This window comes from Poeciliopsis prolifica, unplaced genomic scaffold, assembly GCF_027474105.1.
Source record: "Poeciliopsis prolifica strain line A6 unplaced genomic scaffold, Auburn_PproV2 SCAFFOLD005, whole genome shotgun sequence".
Taxonomy (NCBI): domain Eukaryota; kingdom Metazoa; phylum Chordata; class Actinopteri; order Cyprinodontiformes; family Poeciliidae; genus Poeciliopsis; species Poeciliopsis prolifica.
This window is the reverse complement of record NW_026562380.1, coordinates 13,938,248-13,953,535: the sequence shown is the minus strand read 5'-3', so window position 1 is coordinate 13,953,535 and position 15,288 is coordinate 13,938,248. Positions and strand designations below refer to the sequence as shown.

Genomic DNA, 15,288 nt, shown 5'->3' with positions numbered 1-15,288 from the left:
TGTGGTTCTTGCTAAACTGACTGCCGGGCACAGACAGTGGAAACACAGACGGTCACTTCTGGCATCAAAGAGCTGAAACATCAACAGACCCTGCAAAACATCAGAGGGCCAACGTATGAACAATAACCCTTTTCAGAGGCCGGAGGATGATGGCACTTTTGCATGACAAATTCACATTTATCTGTATATTTACTGATCTGTGAAGATGGTCAGTCTTCCAAGTCATGGAGAAATAACTTATCGCCCTCTTGTGTTTGACCATAAAAGTGCGCACCCTACTCAAAGCTCCTGGTGTCTATTTTTGCATTGCATGTTACAGCGGACAGAAGGCGCATTGATCCCCAGAAAAGAAATGCAAACTCCATGGATAAAAGTACAAGACCACAATGTAACAGATAGAGGATCAACTTTATTAATACAAGTAAGTAAAAGTGTCTTTAAATATGGTATAAAAATAAATGCAGGAGAGAATAACAAAGAATGATGTTCTACATAAGACAGGAGACAGTGTCTTTGTAAATCTGGATGAGACCTTACAGGTGCATTGAGAATCATATGTGCTAAATATTGTAGTGCAACCAAATTATGAAAAGCAAACTAAATGCACAATAAATAATCAGAATCATAATATATATGTATATATATTTTGTATATTCATTCTGCACAACACTTCCCATAGCGTGACAAAGCTTCTGTAACCTCATGGAAAGCAATGACATTGTTTAAAGTTATCAGTGTAAGTTGTTGCTGTCTTGGGGGGGATTCTCAGTGTTTTTCTTTTTTCTCTCTGACATCATTTGTTTCTGCTGGAAGTGAGAGAAATGCCCCGACTGAGTAGCTGTCATGGAAAGAACTGGGACACTGGATTGAACTTTCTCCAATTTTGTTTCGTAGTCTCTCACTCCCCTCAAGTCCAACAGTGCCTTCTTTTTGGGAACACTGGAAATATCGGTACTGAAAGAGGAGAGAGAGACTGAAACATCCTCTCCATGGACATGCAACATCTTGTGGACAACAGACGAACAGGCAGCGTGGCTCATTGTCTGGCTGAGCCAATAGTAGATGACGGATGATGAGGACGATGAGATGCGATGGCTCCCCTTCTTTGTACCCCGGGGAGAGGGAAGCCATTGATTTTTAGCATGGCACACAACTTTACAGTCTCTCGCCTGCCAGTGGTTCCACCTGTGCTCAAGAGGAAAGTCAAGTTTCAATGAAGAAAGTTGTGAAATATTTCTCACAGTTTTCTGCTAACTAATGGAGCAAAAGTACCAAAACACATTTTATATCAACTTTGTCATGTTTGTCATCAGAAATAATCTATTTATGCTTCGACAAACAGATAACCTGCAAATTAAATATGAACTATATTTTTAGGATTTAATTAGTTTTGATATACAAATTGAGGAGTCTTAAAAACACTACAACATATAAAAGTGACATTTTAAAGAATTCCTCTTTAAAATGTATTGTGGGCATGTGGTACGTCCATGTGACTAAATAATGACCAAAGTAACTCAGAACAGGGAGACCCAAAGTTGTACTAACAAACAATATATATTTATAACAAATGCACCAGGAAACTATTTTGAAACTGGATGATCAAAAATCTAAATTTAAATATTTGTCCAGTTAGTAAACATAACTCCTTCAGGTGGTTGTCATGCTAGTCAGTGATCTGTAAATCTCTAATATTTAAAAAAATGAATAAAAAAACCTGCATTTTAAATATTTGACTTCAATATACCTACCTTAATTCAACATTTAAAATGAATGGCTATATTTTTTTTTTTATTTGTATTTTGAAACACAGCTAGTGTTTGTCATCCATCCCATCTTTAGATTTATAATCTTCAAATACCAGAAACTTGTACACATTTGAGTACATATTAACATCAATAATTAAATATATCTTAACATGCTGAAATATTCAGTGCGTAGAATGAGATATGATACAACATCATATAAACACTGTTGCAGCATTACTTGATAGACGAACAGAGAATACTTTATGGCAACACAACTTAACAAGTATTGTCTGTTAAGTATTGCCATAAATAGACAATACTTTATGGCAATACTTTATGAATTGAATACATCAATTCAAGTACTTTATTGTAGACATTACCTGGAAGTAAGAGACTTCAGAACAAATTTTTACTTTTCTGTGGAGACACAAAAGACAAATTAATGTATTTACATTTATTTCGATCAGAAATTGAAAGTCACATCATATGCAGGTGGTAATGCAATGTCTTCTTTTTAAATATAAACCTGAAACCTTTGCCAAAATGACAGGCAAAGGAAAATGTAGGAGGTTTGAAGAACATAAATACACTACAGCTATTCTGAATTAACTATCATGTTTTTATGTTTACTCACTCTTTTATTTCATGTGTTTTTGGGGTTTTTTTTCAGCTTGACATCAGTGTTGGTGAGCTGCAACAATCACATCGACATAATACTAAGAATTTCTGCTGTATCTGCGTCCCAGTTTCTACTGAATGAATATTTGTTTTAAATTACCCTTTGTCTGAGCTCCATTAAACAATAATAGGTATTCATAACAAGTTTCATCCAGATGTTGTCAGTGCCATATTGTGATTAACAGTTGTAGGTAATTTGATGTATTATTCAATGTCTGAAATTAAGACTTGTGTTTTCTTGTACCTTCTTCTTTGCCTGTAACAACTCTTGGTAGGCACTGGAACGAATGAAACGGCTATAAGAATCACTCTTCATCAATTTGTAGATGTGTTCCTGTCGAGGAAACAGAATGAGAACATTAAGGACGAAAACAGCAGATAGAGTGAAAACTTTAGATAAGGAGATGAGAGATGCAGCTGAACTACCAAACAGTAGGAAGCTACATACTGCAACCTGTATTTTTAAAATAGTTTTGACATAATTTAACATTCAGAGACAAACTTTTTCTACCTAACTATATGAAATACACAATGCGGATTTGCTTATAAGTAGCTACATTATAACTCACCTGTGCATCCTCAAAGGCATAACGTCCAGGGTCTTTGACATTCTGAGTGGTTTTGTCATAGCTCTTGGAGTCCACATTGATGGCGCTGGGCGCTCCGGGGGCCAGGAACTCCTGCCAGATTTCCTGAACACGAGTTGGGACCTCTCTGATGGGTCGCTTCTTTACTTCCTGGACTGCAAGCCAGAACCTGGATCCCAACAGTAGAGAGAAAAACAGGACAGACATATTTGTTAAAAATGTACTTAAATTGCTTTGTTTATTACTTAAAATAACCTAGTACAAACTGTTTCCAACTCAAATTGGTGTTTTTGCCACTTGAGTTTTACATATAGATTACCGAACTATGATTTCCACAATAGACTGTGGTTAGGTTCAAACACCAGCTTGTGTGGAAATAAATTGCTTTTGCTTCCCTGAATCTCGTCGTCTTGTCACAGCAAAGCCACACCTGACTTGTCATACAAACTACAAATGAGATTTTTCTAGGGAACTTTCAAAAAACATGTGTTTATTTACATATAGGCAAGGAATTAAAACAAGAGTGATGAACAGTTATTTTACTTTAGTTGAACTGAGTTATGTGTGTGGTGTTTGAAGAATTACAGTTCAGGCACATACCATCAGAGGGCGCTGATGAGCCATTTGCTGTCTATATGAATTCTACGGACCTTTGGTGTTTTACACTTTCTTTGGTATGTGAACAGTAAAAATATTCATATCCAAATATAACTACAGCATCATATATTTTCCAAAGTTACTTTCAACAGATTTACCAAATTATATAGATTTTCTAACAGAGCATTTTTAAAATGGCTTAAGAAAATATCGATCTCCACTAATTACCCTTATGTGTGAGTGACAGTGAGTGCAAGACATGACTGTGTGCAACATGGTATGTGTGTGCATGAAATGCCTGGTATATGGTACATGTGTTGTCCTGTTATGAAATGGTAATTAGTCCAGGTTTATTATTACACACTCTTTCTCATATTCTTTTTTCTAAATATTGCCATTCGCTTTAGTAGAAATAATCCTTGTAGCTCGTAAACACTGAAACAAATAAACCTGCTCTCTAAAAAAAAAAAAAACTTGCACTATTATTCATTATCAACTCTAAACACTTCCAGCTGTGTGCAGAGTCGCTATAATAAACATACAGAGCCTGAGGGATGTCTCACAATCTTTGAAGTTTCCCAGATGATAACAGTCAAATCTAAAGTTCAGCCCTGAAACCACCAAAGCTTTACCCGTAGCAAATGATAATTTAGCCCCTGCATCAGAGACTTTAGGTGACAAACCACACAGCACTTGTGATGACCTATGTTTGTACTATGATGAGTCAAAGCTGCTTTGGTGAAAGAAAGAAAGCAACCCAGCTGAGATCTGGTTGTTTCACTCTACTGCAATAAAAAAGCAAGATTTAACCGATCTATGCTGCGTTATCTTGCAACATAGATAACGCAATGCAGGTAGCTTCTTGAAGCTATGTAGCTACCTGCCTTCAAGTAATCACATAAAATACAAATAAATAAAAAGTATATTGTGTTGAAGTTTTCTGTATTTTCTGAAGTACCTGAGATTCTCTGAGCTGAATTCTGACTCAAGGAACTTCAGGAACTGCTCTCTTCCAACAGGATCTTTCAGGACTTCATCAATACCAAACGCCCACCTCTTTACCCTCTGCTGGCCTGGTTCCTTGCTAGAAATGGAAACCGAAAGCAGAAATTTTTCTTTTTTTAAACAAAGATACAAATCTGCAGTGTCTTGCGACATAGGTGAAGGTATTGAACTGAATACTTGATGAGGCCATGTAGCTACCTGACTTCAAGCTCCCAGAGGGTGGTGTCATCTGAGATCCAGGGGTTTGATGGGTCTTGAGGTGAGAGGCATGGGTCATATTCAACATACTGCTCTGTGTAACCCAGTAAACTAGCGCAAACAACAGAACACAAAACAGAAACTTTATTGTGACGAATCAGAAATATACTGTAAATAATGAAATTATTGTGAGGGAAAACATGCACTTCTCTTAGAAATAAAAGGCAAATTTACAGTGTCAAGAGTTTTCAAAATTTGAAATAAAATGTATTTATTAATACCTAATTTGGATGCAAGGATAGAGAAGCACTTTTTCTGAATACACCAGTATTTTTTATTGAATAAATGACAAACATGCACGAGTATTGTGGGATCAGGAAAGATTTTATCTAAACCCAAACTCTTGTCAAGGTCACTAAAGTCCTTGGTTCCTCTGCATTTTACAACATTTTAATGCCTCAATAAACAGATCGATGCCTAAACTCAATGAAGACACAAGGAACATTGCTCACCTCTCTGCCACTTTGGACATTTTCAGTCGATGCCGGTCTAATTGTAATTGCCAAAAGGTGATCTGAAACAACAGCATGGAACAACAAGCATGGAGTAAATTCACAGAAGAAATTATATCCATCAGATGAGACCATTTTACTTAGTGCACTAAATTTATCATATTCAACCCAATTTTTACTCCATTTTATAAAAATAGAAGTTATGAACAAATCACACTGAAATGACCAAAACCTCCTAAACAGAATTTACAGAATAGGCTCGTAGATCCTCCTGTCGGTAAAGAGTGATAACCGTTTTCAGATCTAACCTGATCTTGCAGCTCTTCTTTTGTGGGCTGTTTGGCTTCTGGAGTTGGGGTGTGGGTAGGACTGTGGGTACGGATGTCATTCTGTAGCCCATACACCGACTGAAATGACAAGCATGCATCAGAATCATTAGCTCTGAAAAAACGGACTATCTTTAGCAAGATCAAGAACGGTGTACGAACTAGGGTACCTTTCTGGTTTTGTGTGGATTTTTCATTCTGGAGGACTTCTTTATGTCAACTTCTGTTGTATTCACACAACCAGGCTGTGATAAAAGAGAAAGAAATACATTAAAATAGTAGACCTTCATAACCACCCCCTCCCCATTTTATTTAATTTTTTTGTACAAGTTCACCTAAAGGTCACACTCTCTCTTTTGCTAAAGTCTGTCTTATTATTTAAAACTGTAATATGAGTAGCACCAGCAGAGTGCGCTCGGTTCCATATGCACCAGTGGTTCTGGCTGGCAGAAGAAGTCCGCCTGTATTTGATGGAGCAGTTTAGAGACGACACACCAAATAGCCACTGTTAACCTGATGTGTTCTGTGTTTTTCAGGGAAGCTGGGCGGTAAAGGCTATACAAATGATAGATAACAGTTGAAATGACTCATAGGTGCCCTGCGGTATGGTGGAGCTAAAGATAAGAAATTAAATCACATTTTTTGTGAAGATGATTTACTTCAGTGTGGTGAAAATGGCGGACTCATGGTCAGAGGCGATTGTGGTGATGGGCCACAGAGCTGTTTCATGTCTTTGAGCTAAAAGAGATGCTGACTACCAATATATGTATGAAGATTTTACTCATCAGTAAAAACATTAGCTTATGGCTTTAACAAACCCAGAGTGTGGCAGTAACTGGTTACATTTACTTAAAATATATATATATATATATATATATATATATATATATATATATATATATATATATATATATATATATATATATATATATATATATATATATATATATATATATATATATATTTTACGCCTTTTAACTTTTACTTGTGTAATTTTTTTATAAACCTTCGCTATTCTTAATTAAAATTTCTGGGTTTGTTGTGCTCTCCACATAAATTTTGGAAAACAATGACTTTCTTCTTGCTGCTTTCCCACAAATTCCAGATTTGTAATGAGTACCACTAATATTTGACACATTCTTCTACTTAATAATCTTTATCAGATGTACTCGGCATGTTCAGTAGTTTCAGTTTCTTGGTCTTGTTCTGCAAAGTTCTCTGCCATTCCCCTAAGGCCTTCACAAGGTTCTGTCTTTTCAATTATATATAAAAAAAAAATGTTTTACAGCCTATTTGGTCTTTATTTTATCTCCCTGAAGCTTCCCAGATCCTCTACAGTCTACACCACTTCAGGGTTCAAAGAGCAATTTTTCCTAGACTAAATGAGTGTCAGCTAATCAAATCTAAAATGCCTAATCATGCAGTGAGATATCTAAGGTAATGTGTCAAATGGTGTTTAATTAAACAAGAAATATCCCAGCTGATGCAAAAAAAAAAAAGAAGCAGTCAAGGAGCAGAAACTCAGACTTTCAGAGTACAGCTTCTGGCTGATTGAACAAATGGTCATAATCTAGCCCTCTTGCAGAAAAACGGAGCTAAGAAGCTCCACAGCATCACTGTGAAATTTGAATTAATATTGATTATGTTGCTCCAAGGACGCATAAATTGAACTCGTTATTTTCCAATTAACCGCCAAACTGTCTTTGGGAGAAACACAGCAGAGGAGACCCTTTAAACTCAGGAGGGAGAAAACTAAATCCTAATGCAAAGCAAGTGTGCAGAGAACAAGGTAAAAAGCGCTACTGAAGCTGATGGGTTGTGACAGTTATTGATGTGGCATTTCATGTGTATGACAAAGGCAAATACACGTCAGTGGCTCTGCAGTGGCTTTGCTTCTTTACAACATTTAAATGTTGCAGGAACTACGTAACATTATATAATCCATAGAGTGCTTGTAAGTGGATTACATTTTTAAAACATTATTTCTTTATTAAACACCTTGATACATCCCTACAGGGAATGAAAGGTGTGAAACAGAAACCCATTGGGTGTTATGCTTTATCGCATGTTCAGTGCCTAATCTGTTTAACCTTTGAGTTTTCTCATGTTGTAAGGAAAAATTTGAAAGTCTAAATGTGGCATGTAAGTTAAAAGATGCATTACAAAAAAATGTAAGTTTTGCATACATTTGTATTCAGACTACTCGAGTTGATACTGTGTAATGCCACTTTTTTATTTCAGTACTAGCTGTAAATAAACTGGTTTGTCTCTATCATCTTTGCACATCAAGAAAATGAAAAATGTGTCCATTCTTTTCAAAAAGAGCTCAGTCAGACTAGGTAGATTTTCATTTTCTAAATCTAGCTTAATTTTTGACTTTTGTACCATGCTCCTTCTATTTCATGCATTTTGTTCTCAGATATTCTTGAAGAAACTGCTCCAATTTTCACAGAAAAATCATATTTACACTGAGATTGGATTAATGGTGTGAGTTAACCTTTGACAGCAGTTGGTTGAACTGGGATTTATTTGGGTTATTTGAGTAATGGGGGGTTATAACAAAAGAGTGACATATTTTTTCAGAGTTTTGTTTGTAATAATGTTGAAAAAATGCATGATTTTTCTTCCAGTTTATCATCAATCAGATACAATTTCAGTGAAATTGATGATTGTTTTTCCTCACGGTACTGATTTCCAGTTGAGAATGCTGGAACAGGGTGTGCAGGTTGATTTGTTTTTGAAGGGGTCATAGTGTTGATCATTTGAAGTATTATGAATTAAGTCACAACAATACAGCCTGTGGATTTACTCACCACTGGTCGGTGCACGTCCCAGAATGCTCTTTCCTGACTATCGAGAATTTTCCTCTCAATTTTGTCCCTTTTTTTGTCAACCCTGGAGATGGAAAAAAAATAGCAGTTGTCTTAATCAAACCCCCATATTACCTCTAATGTGCACATCTGTTAATAAGCATGATGAGATACTCATGACATGATTCATAACAAGAAGAGGACTTGTTTGTCATGGCTCAATGCATATGTGGTTCTTTTAGTAACCTACTTTGCTTGTGCTTCTGCTTGCATAAAGATGAATTCCCATTTTCTGGCAAAAGCTCTCTGTAGCCTTGCTAAGCTCTCCTGTGGGTGACACAGAAAACAAATGAGAATAGAAAGGCTTTGAGGAAACCTGTTTTTTTTTATATTTACTTGACAGACAGATTAGTTCCTATCTTTAAAATAAAAAAGGACCCTAGAAAATACCTAAGTCACTGATTAAGCATGAAGTAAAAACATTTGTGCTCATTGTTATCTTGAAAGAAAGTAAATGGAGAGGATTTGGTGAGATGTGCCAACACACAAATAGCGACCATACTTGAAGAGGTGACGCTAACAACAGACCTTTTACTTACCGCTTCATAGTCAGCGAGCTCCAGACGCGCTTTGTTTTGCATTGTTCTTTTGCAGAGGTAAACAGCTGGAAAAGACAGAGGGAAAGACTGGTAATAAAAAGAGAACAAAATCTCAGCTTTGCTTTAACAGCCTTAAGTGGCTCTGCGTTTATGCGCTTAATCCTCTCAACTGCACATTTAAACTGGCCTGCAAATCGCAAAGGTCATTTAGCTGTACACGCTATGAATGCGTCTGTTCCTGCGAGTGTCTGTGTGTGCATCCCTGACTTTTTGATCTCTTCCTGTGCTATAATCGTCCCTTCATCTCTTTGTTAACGGACCGTAATGCAGGAGCTTCATTATGCCATTAGACTGTTTTCATTATGGGGCATCATTCACGTGAATCAACCTCGGCATCTGCTGCTCTCGACGTTCCCCTGGCACTCCCAGGATTATTCCCACAGTGAGCTTTAGCCCTTTCCCTCTTCTGCTGCAAAGGACAGACCTACCAGGGAGCGGGTATTCATTAAAACAACATTTTTGGCATTATGAAAGCTTTATCTCCACTCTGCTTGTCTGTAAAAATGAAAGCTCCTCCCTGTATCAACATTAAAATGCTGAGCCAACTGTGAACAACAGGTGCGTGCACACAAACACATCTCGGCTTTTCTGTCCAGATACATCACATTGAGAACACCGCTACATGGAAATGAGGAGCATGGCTACAATTTCAGTTTCAGGAATGTTTATAAAACAATGTAGGCGCAAGTTAATTCTAACGTTGTCTAAACACAGTGATTTACTAAAGCATTCAAGGCCATTCATTTATTCTTATTTTGTGACATGAGAAGTGCAAACGTGAGATTTTATGTGACAGAAGGTCAAAGTCAATTGTGAAGTGGAAATAAATCAATTTCGTTTTACAAATAACACTGAGAAACGGTGACATGCATTTGTTTTTAGCCCTGTTGAGTGAATAATTTGTGGAATCATGTAATTGCACTGCTCTGGCAGTATGTTTATACAGCCAGAGCAGAATAAACATACTCACAATGGTCATAAACTCACAATGGTAATTGAAATATCTTGAAACTGAACTGAGGTGCATGGTGATTGGTATCCAAAAAAACTGCAGGCATCCGGTCAAAGATGTGGCGACCTTTTATTATTGCTCAGCTTACAACTGTCAATCAGCAAACATCACACTTTTTTATATTATAGTTGCTTAGCTGTTGAACTACTGCAAAAAATTACTACAACAAAAAAAAACACTGTCCGGCACACCCAATAATGTTCCAACACATTAAGGCCCTCATAGGTTGTTGTCAACCATGATTGACAGGCAGACCAGCCAATCACAATCCAGTGAAGTCCACAAGGCACAGAAACTGACAAAAGTAGCAATAAACATATATATAGAAAGTAAATTAGTAAAAGTCAGACAATGCTTTTGAATTGTGGTTTAACGGAATAAGTTTTGTCATGAAATTTTGTCAACGTGTTATCTTGTTATCTTGTTATACAGGCAGCCTGTATTTTCTAAAGAAAAACCCCAATGAAATAGGAATTTTCATTGGGGTTTTCCTAAAACCCAAATTAAATACTTCAAAGTTATGGTTTTTATTTGGCAAAATAAGAAAATGTTCAAGGGGGCTGAATTCTTCTGCAAGGCATTTTAAACGAACAGATCATGAATATGAAAACATTGCAACATTTTTCTCACCATAGTCTGTGTTTTCAGGTTCCCAGCAATTTGACGGCCAAAAGTATGGAGTCTGAAAGAAAGATATGAACATTAGGAAACAAGATACAAAGAAACCGGTGCATAACAAAGAACGCAGTTCTTCAAATCAATATTTTTTTACCACCATGATGATGGGGCTTAGAACTACAGTGTGACATTAGTCACACAAAACACTTTACTGTATAATGGGTTTGGTGTTGGGTCTAAAGGACGTCCGCTCTCTTCAGAAAGAGAGCTCCAAGCAGACGCAAACATGAATCTTGACTCTCCTTAGGGCAGCATTGTATAGACTGGCCTCAGATGAGAACCGATTATACATAAAAAGCAAAGTCAACCACCATCACAAACAGTCTTAGGTATTGATTTACTCAAGTCAGCTCTTTGTAGCACACTTGGGGAACCAAATAAAAAAAAATCACAACTGTCTGTCTGTCTGACTTTGCAGGCATTCAGAATAATGTGCTTTTTCTTCAATATTTCTGAACCATTAAGAACAATGAAGTGCTGCAACTCCTAATTTATTTCTATTTTCAGCCACACAACAAGGCAGCCTGTATATTTCTTGGAAATGGAGACGAGAGCACATCTTAAACTGTGTTAAGGTTTCTATAAATTCTCATCTGAGATTTACATAATACCAGATTAAAACCTTCTCATCAGTGGCTCTGCATATTTATATGCATTTTTTACAATTCATTTAGCTTAGTTATTTAGCTTAAAATTTCCTGCTGTTGCTTCTATGAATTAAAATGTTTTATACAACAAAATGCAACTGAGCTTTGTTGCACAATGTTGCATGAAAATTGCTATAAATAAACTTTGAGCAATGAATGACTCATCAGTGGATCAAACATGAGCAAAAGTATACTTAAAAGAATATCCTGCATGCACAAAAATGTGGAAGAATAACAGGGCAAATTTTTAAAAGGCAAAAAACAACAACCCAACACTTAACTGTCAATTTTATAACTTCAACCTTTATCAAGTTAAGCCCCAGGCCAGGCAGCAATGAATTAGGTTCTAGAACCCACTTATGAAGATTTTGAAATGTGAAATGCTTCTGTGTGTTAATGTTGTTACCTGAAACCTGTAGAAAGTGCCGTCATCTTTAAGAGTAAGAACATGGTCTGAAATAGGGAAGAAGTAACCATGAGCAGCCATCAGTGTTCCTAAGTGAAGAGCCTCCACTAGGAGAAAACAGATTAGAGTGAAGAGTCAGATTATATTTTGGTGTTCCAGTGTTGGTTCTGTTGATCAGACAGAACCAACACTGCCTGGTTTTGTATACTTTTGTAGCTATATACAGTCTAAAAAAACTAATATTCCACAAGCTATTGATTTGGTCTCCACTTTTTCTGCTGTAAAGCACATAGAAAATAAATTGTGCATAAAGTCCAATCAAAGAGATGATATAAATGATATAGATATAATTAATAATTCTCCTTTGATAGGAATTATGCAATAAATTGGATTATGTGTTCAGATGTTTTTCATACAAAATGTACTGTATCTTTTGAAAATAACCTTTCAGCAAGTAAAAGGTTATTTTACTTGCTAAAAGGTTAATACTTTATATTAAGCTCACATAAAACAGATTTTTATTGGTGTATAGTAAAAAAGTACTCTTACTTGTCATGTATTATTTAACTGTAAGCTGAAAATCATCACAGTTAACTCAAAACACATTTCAAAAACAACAACCTGCATATAAATAATCCATGTCAGATTTAATTAGGACCTTATGTGATAGAACCATGATAAATTGGCCCATAAGTAAGCTAGACGGCTACAGGGGCGAGCATTGTGTTGAACTTCTTTATTAAATCAATTATCATGAACTGCTTTCAGAGGGTAGGTTAGTTAATGCAACCCACCATCTTTCCAAGATGCACATCCATCCTGAACTAAATAATGACTCTGAGCAACAGTCCTTGAACCAAGAAGTGCTGCTTGAAAAGCATCTGACAGCGCTTTGACAGATGGATAGGCAGGCCTCCATTCCAACAACACACAGCACAGCCGGGGGTCTGGCTGATTAGCCCACCTTCAGCGGGAGAGGCGGAACTCATCAGTCACATCACCTGGTGTTGTGCCTGGTTGGAGTGAAAACCCGCTTCCCCCCCAGGCACTGCACAGCACATGGTTTACTGTTCCTGATTTAAAACCATCAGATAATGAAAACATCTCATCATACTCCACCGGGTGTCTCATCTGCTACCAGGTATTTCCTGCAGTTGTAAATCTACAAGACCTTCATGTTTCTTTTAATGTGTTGACACATCTTGTTCATTAGCAGCCAGCACAGGAAACGTCATTTACATGAGTTTCCATAAAGCAGAGCTTCAGTCTCTGTTTCTAACAAAACTGGAAGATGGAATTAAAATCATTTTAACTCCATCAAAGTCTAAGAATACAACAACTGAAAACAAATACATCGCAGCCGTCTCATCTCTGACACATACACATTTAAACACACCGGTTGCATGTGTGAAGGATAAATATAGATCAGCTTTTCCCTTAGCATTGAGGAGACTGTTGCAGCTTTAAGAGGTCAGGATGTGTGCGTGTGTGTGTGTGTGTGTGTGTTCGTGCACAAGCACATTTGTGACAAGGCTCAATTTATTAATAAATAATGACTCATACTTTATTTAAATCTGTTTACTCATAACACAACCCCTTCCTCTTCAGCTTCAGTGTTATGTCTAAGAGCAATTCCTTGTACGAGCTGCTGGCTCTGATTTCTTCATATCATTTATTTTTATAAAGTCTGAAGAAGGAGCTAAAGACCTGACAAATATGAGAATAAAAATATGAGATAAAAAGTATATATTTTTATCCATACAGCTACCTAGCATCTATACTGACATTGTCAAATTCACAATATTACCAGCTTTTTGTATCTTACTTTAAAGAAAAGCCATTTTTTTCAAGACTTATTTTTTGTGTTCTATAGCATCAACAATTTTCCATATATATAGTTTTGTCATTATAGTTACCATTATTAGACATTAAAATAGCAGAAGAACAAAAAATGTTGTATTAATGAAGACCTTTTGTTTTGTATTTTACCTGATTTGTACAAAGGGAAAATGACTTGGCTATTATCTGTCATTAAAAGCTGAATTTGGTTGTGCTTTGAATATTTATGTAAGCACAAAATATCAAAAACTCATCTCAGATTAAATTTACACATCTCATCCAATGATGACAAAAAACAATAAAAAGGAGAAAAAAAAACTTTCTTTATATTCACAGAGAAATGTTAAATCTGACCTTACTTTTCTATCCATCTATTGTCTATACCTGCTTATCCTAGGATAGGTCACTATCTGGTGTCTACCCCCAGGACAGCCATGCATGCACATACTCTAAGCGATAGTAACCAGTTAACCTTACAGTCATGTTTTTAGACTTAAAGGCATGGCAACATTGCTACAATCAATGTCACCGACCAGCCTCTTTCTTCTTCCTTATATCTACTGCATGCTGGATGTCAGCTTGTACACATAACCCTTCTAATCATCCAGTGTCACAGCCTAGAGATAAACCAACTTCATCACAATTCTTCAGTGAGCTTAAGATTTTGGATACAAAAGTTTAATGTTATAATATTCAATACACTTATTTGACTCGGTGCTTCTTATTTAGCATTTTCAGCAGGTGGCATCTTTTATATAAACAGAATTTTAAAATGTGATTACTGACAATGACCTTTAAAACATGCAGCCTGTCAGCTTCAATGTGTGAAGGGGACAATCTCAGCAGAGAGGGAAATGTTATCTACATTTTCCTACAGGAGAGAGTTTTGACTCAAATGTGGAAAAGATTGAAGAAAAAAAGAAGGTTGACACAGAAGATAAATATCATTCAATACTGGAAAGGATAAATGTGTCCTCTCCAGGCTAAGCCCTGTGTTCTCCCCCTGAGATCATTTTCCTGCTACATCTACCAATGTGGATTAAATGCTCTTTCATATGCAAAATCAGACCCTACCTGATTTTTACCAAGCTTTTAAGTAACCCTCTTGACAGTTGAACATACTATTGAATTATTATTGGTTTCCTTTTATTTGTTGGTTTCTGCTGTAAGGTCTATAACTGCTCCTATTCAAGAAATAGTTTTACCAAACTTTTAAGTAACAATAAAAGCACTATGTACATTGTTGAATCATTGTATCCTACTAAGCAAATGTCAATGATGCATTAAACTATTTTAACCATAAATTTAATCCATACACTGCACTGCAAAATTTCATTAAAAAATGTTTCAAGTTATTATGTAAAATTTTTGTTTTATCAAACAGTACAGCTAACTGGTCTATTATGAAAATAGTGATGTAGGAAAAAGTCTTGAAAATAAGTTAATTTTCTACGTTCTCACATCTGCAAAGTTTTTCTTTCCTGTGGGATGAACATAAATTGATCGATCCCAACCGGGTTCATCATTAGGCATGCAGTGGGATATAAACAGAGTCATACTTTCAGTGCGTTATTAAGCTGTAAGCT

The 15,288-nt window shown here is 36.2% G+C and overlaps 1 protein-coding gene across 1 annotated transcript in view; it reads right to left on the bottom strand.

Moving 5' to 3' along the window:
* Positions 1-389: 389 nt before the first annotated feature.
* The window catches only part of rgs7a (regulator of G protein signaling 7a), a 54,160-nt gene continuing 39,261 nt past the window's right edge, over positions 390-15,288 (bottom strand). Inside the window, exons 5-18 of the mRNA XM_055029917.1 lie at positions 11,864-11,970; positions 10,763-10,814; positions 9,061-9,125; positions 8,712-8,788; positions 8,465-8,546; positions 5,822-5,896; positions 5,634-5,732; positions 5,326-5,387; positions 4,814-4,924; positions 4,569-4,694; positions 2,996-3,182; positions 2,671-2,760; positions 2,129-2,165; positions 390-1,185 (exon numbers count right to left, since the gene is read on the bottom strand). Coding sequence (XP_054885892.1) covers positions 2,145-2,165; positions 2,671-2,760; positions 2,996-3,182; positions 4,569-4,694; positions 4,814-4,924; positions 5,326-5,387; positions 5,634-5,732; positions 5,822-5,896; positions 8,465-8,546; positions 8,712-8,788; positions 9,061-9,125; positions 10,763-10,814; positions 11,864-11,970 — 1,154 coding nt within the window. The 3' untranslated portion in view covers positions 390-1,185; positions 2,129-2,144. The remainder of the gene's footprint in view (positions 1,186-2,128; positions 2,166-2,670; positions 2,761-2,995; positions 3,183-4,568; positions 4,695-4,813; positions 4,925-5,325; positions 5,388-5,633; positions 5,733-5,821; positions 5,897-8,464; positions 8,547-8,711; positions 8,789-9,060; positions 9,126-10,762; positions 10,815-11,863; positions 11,971-15,288) is intronic.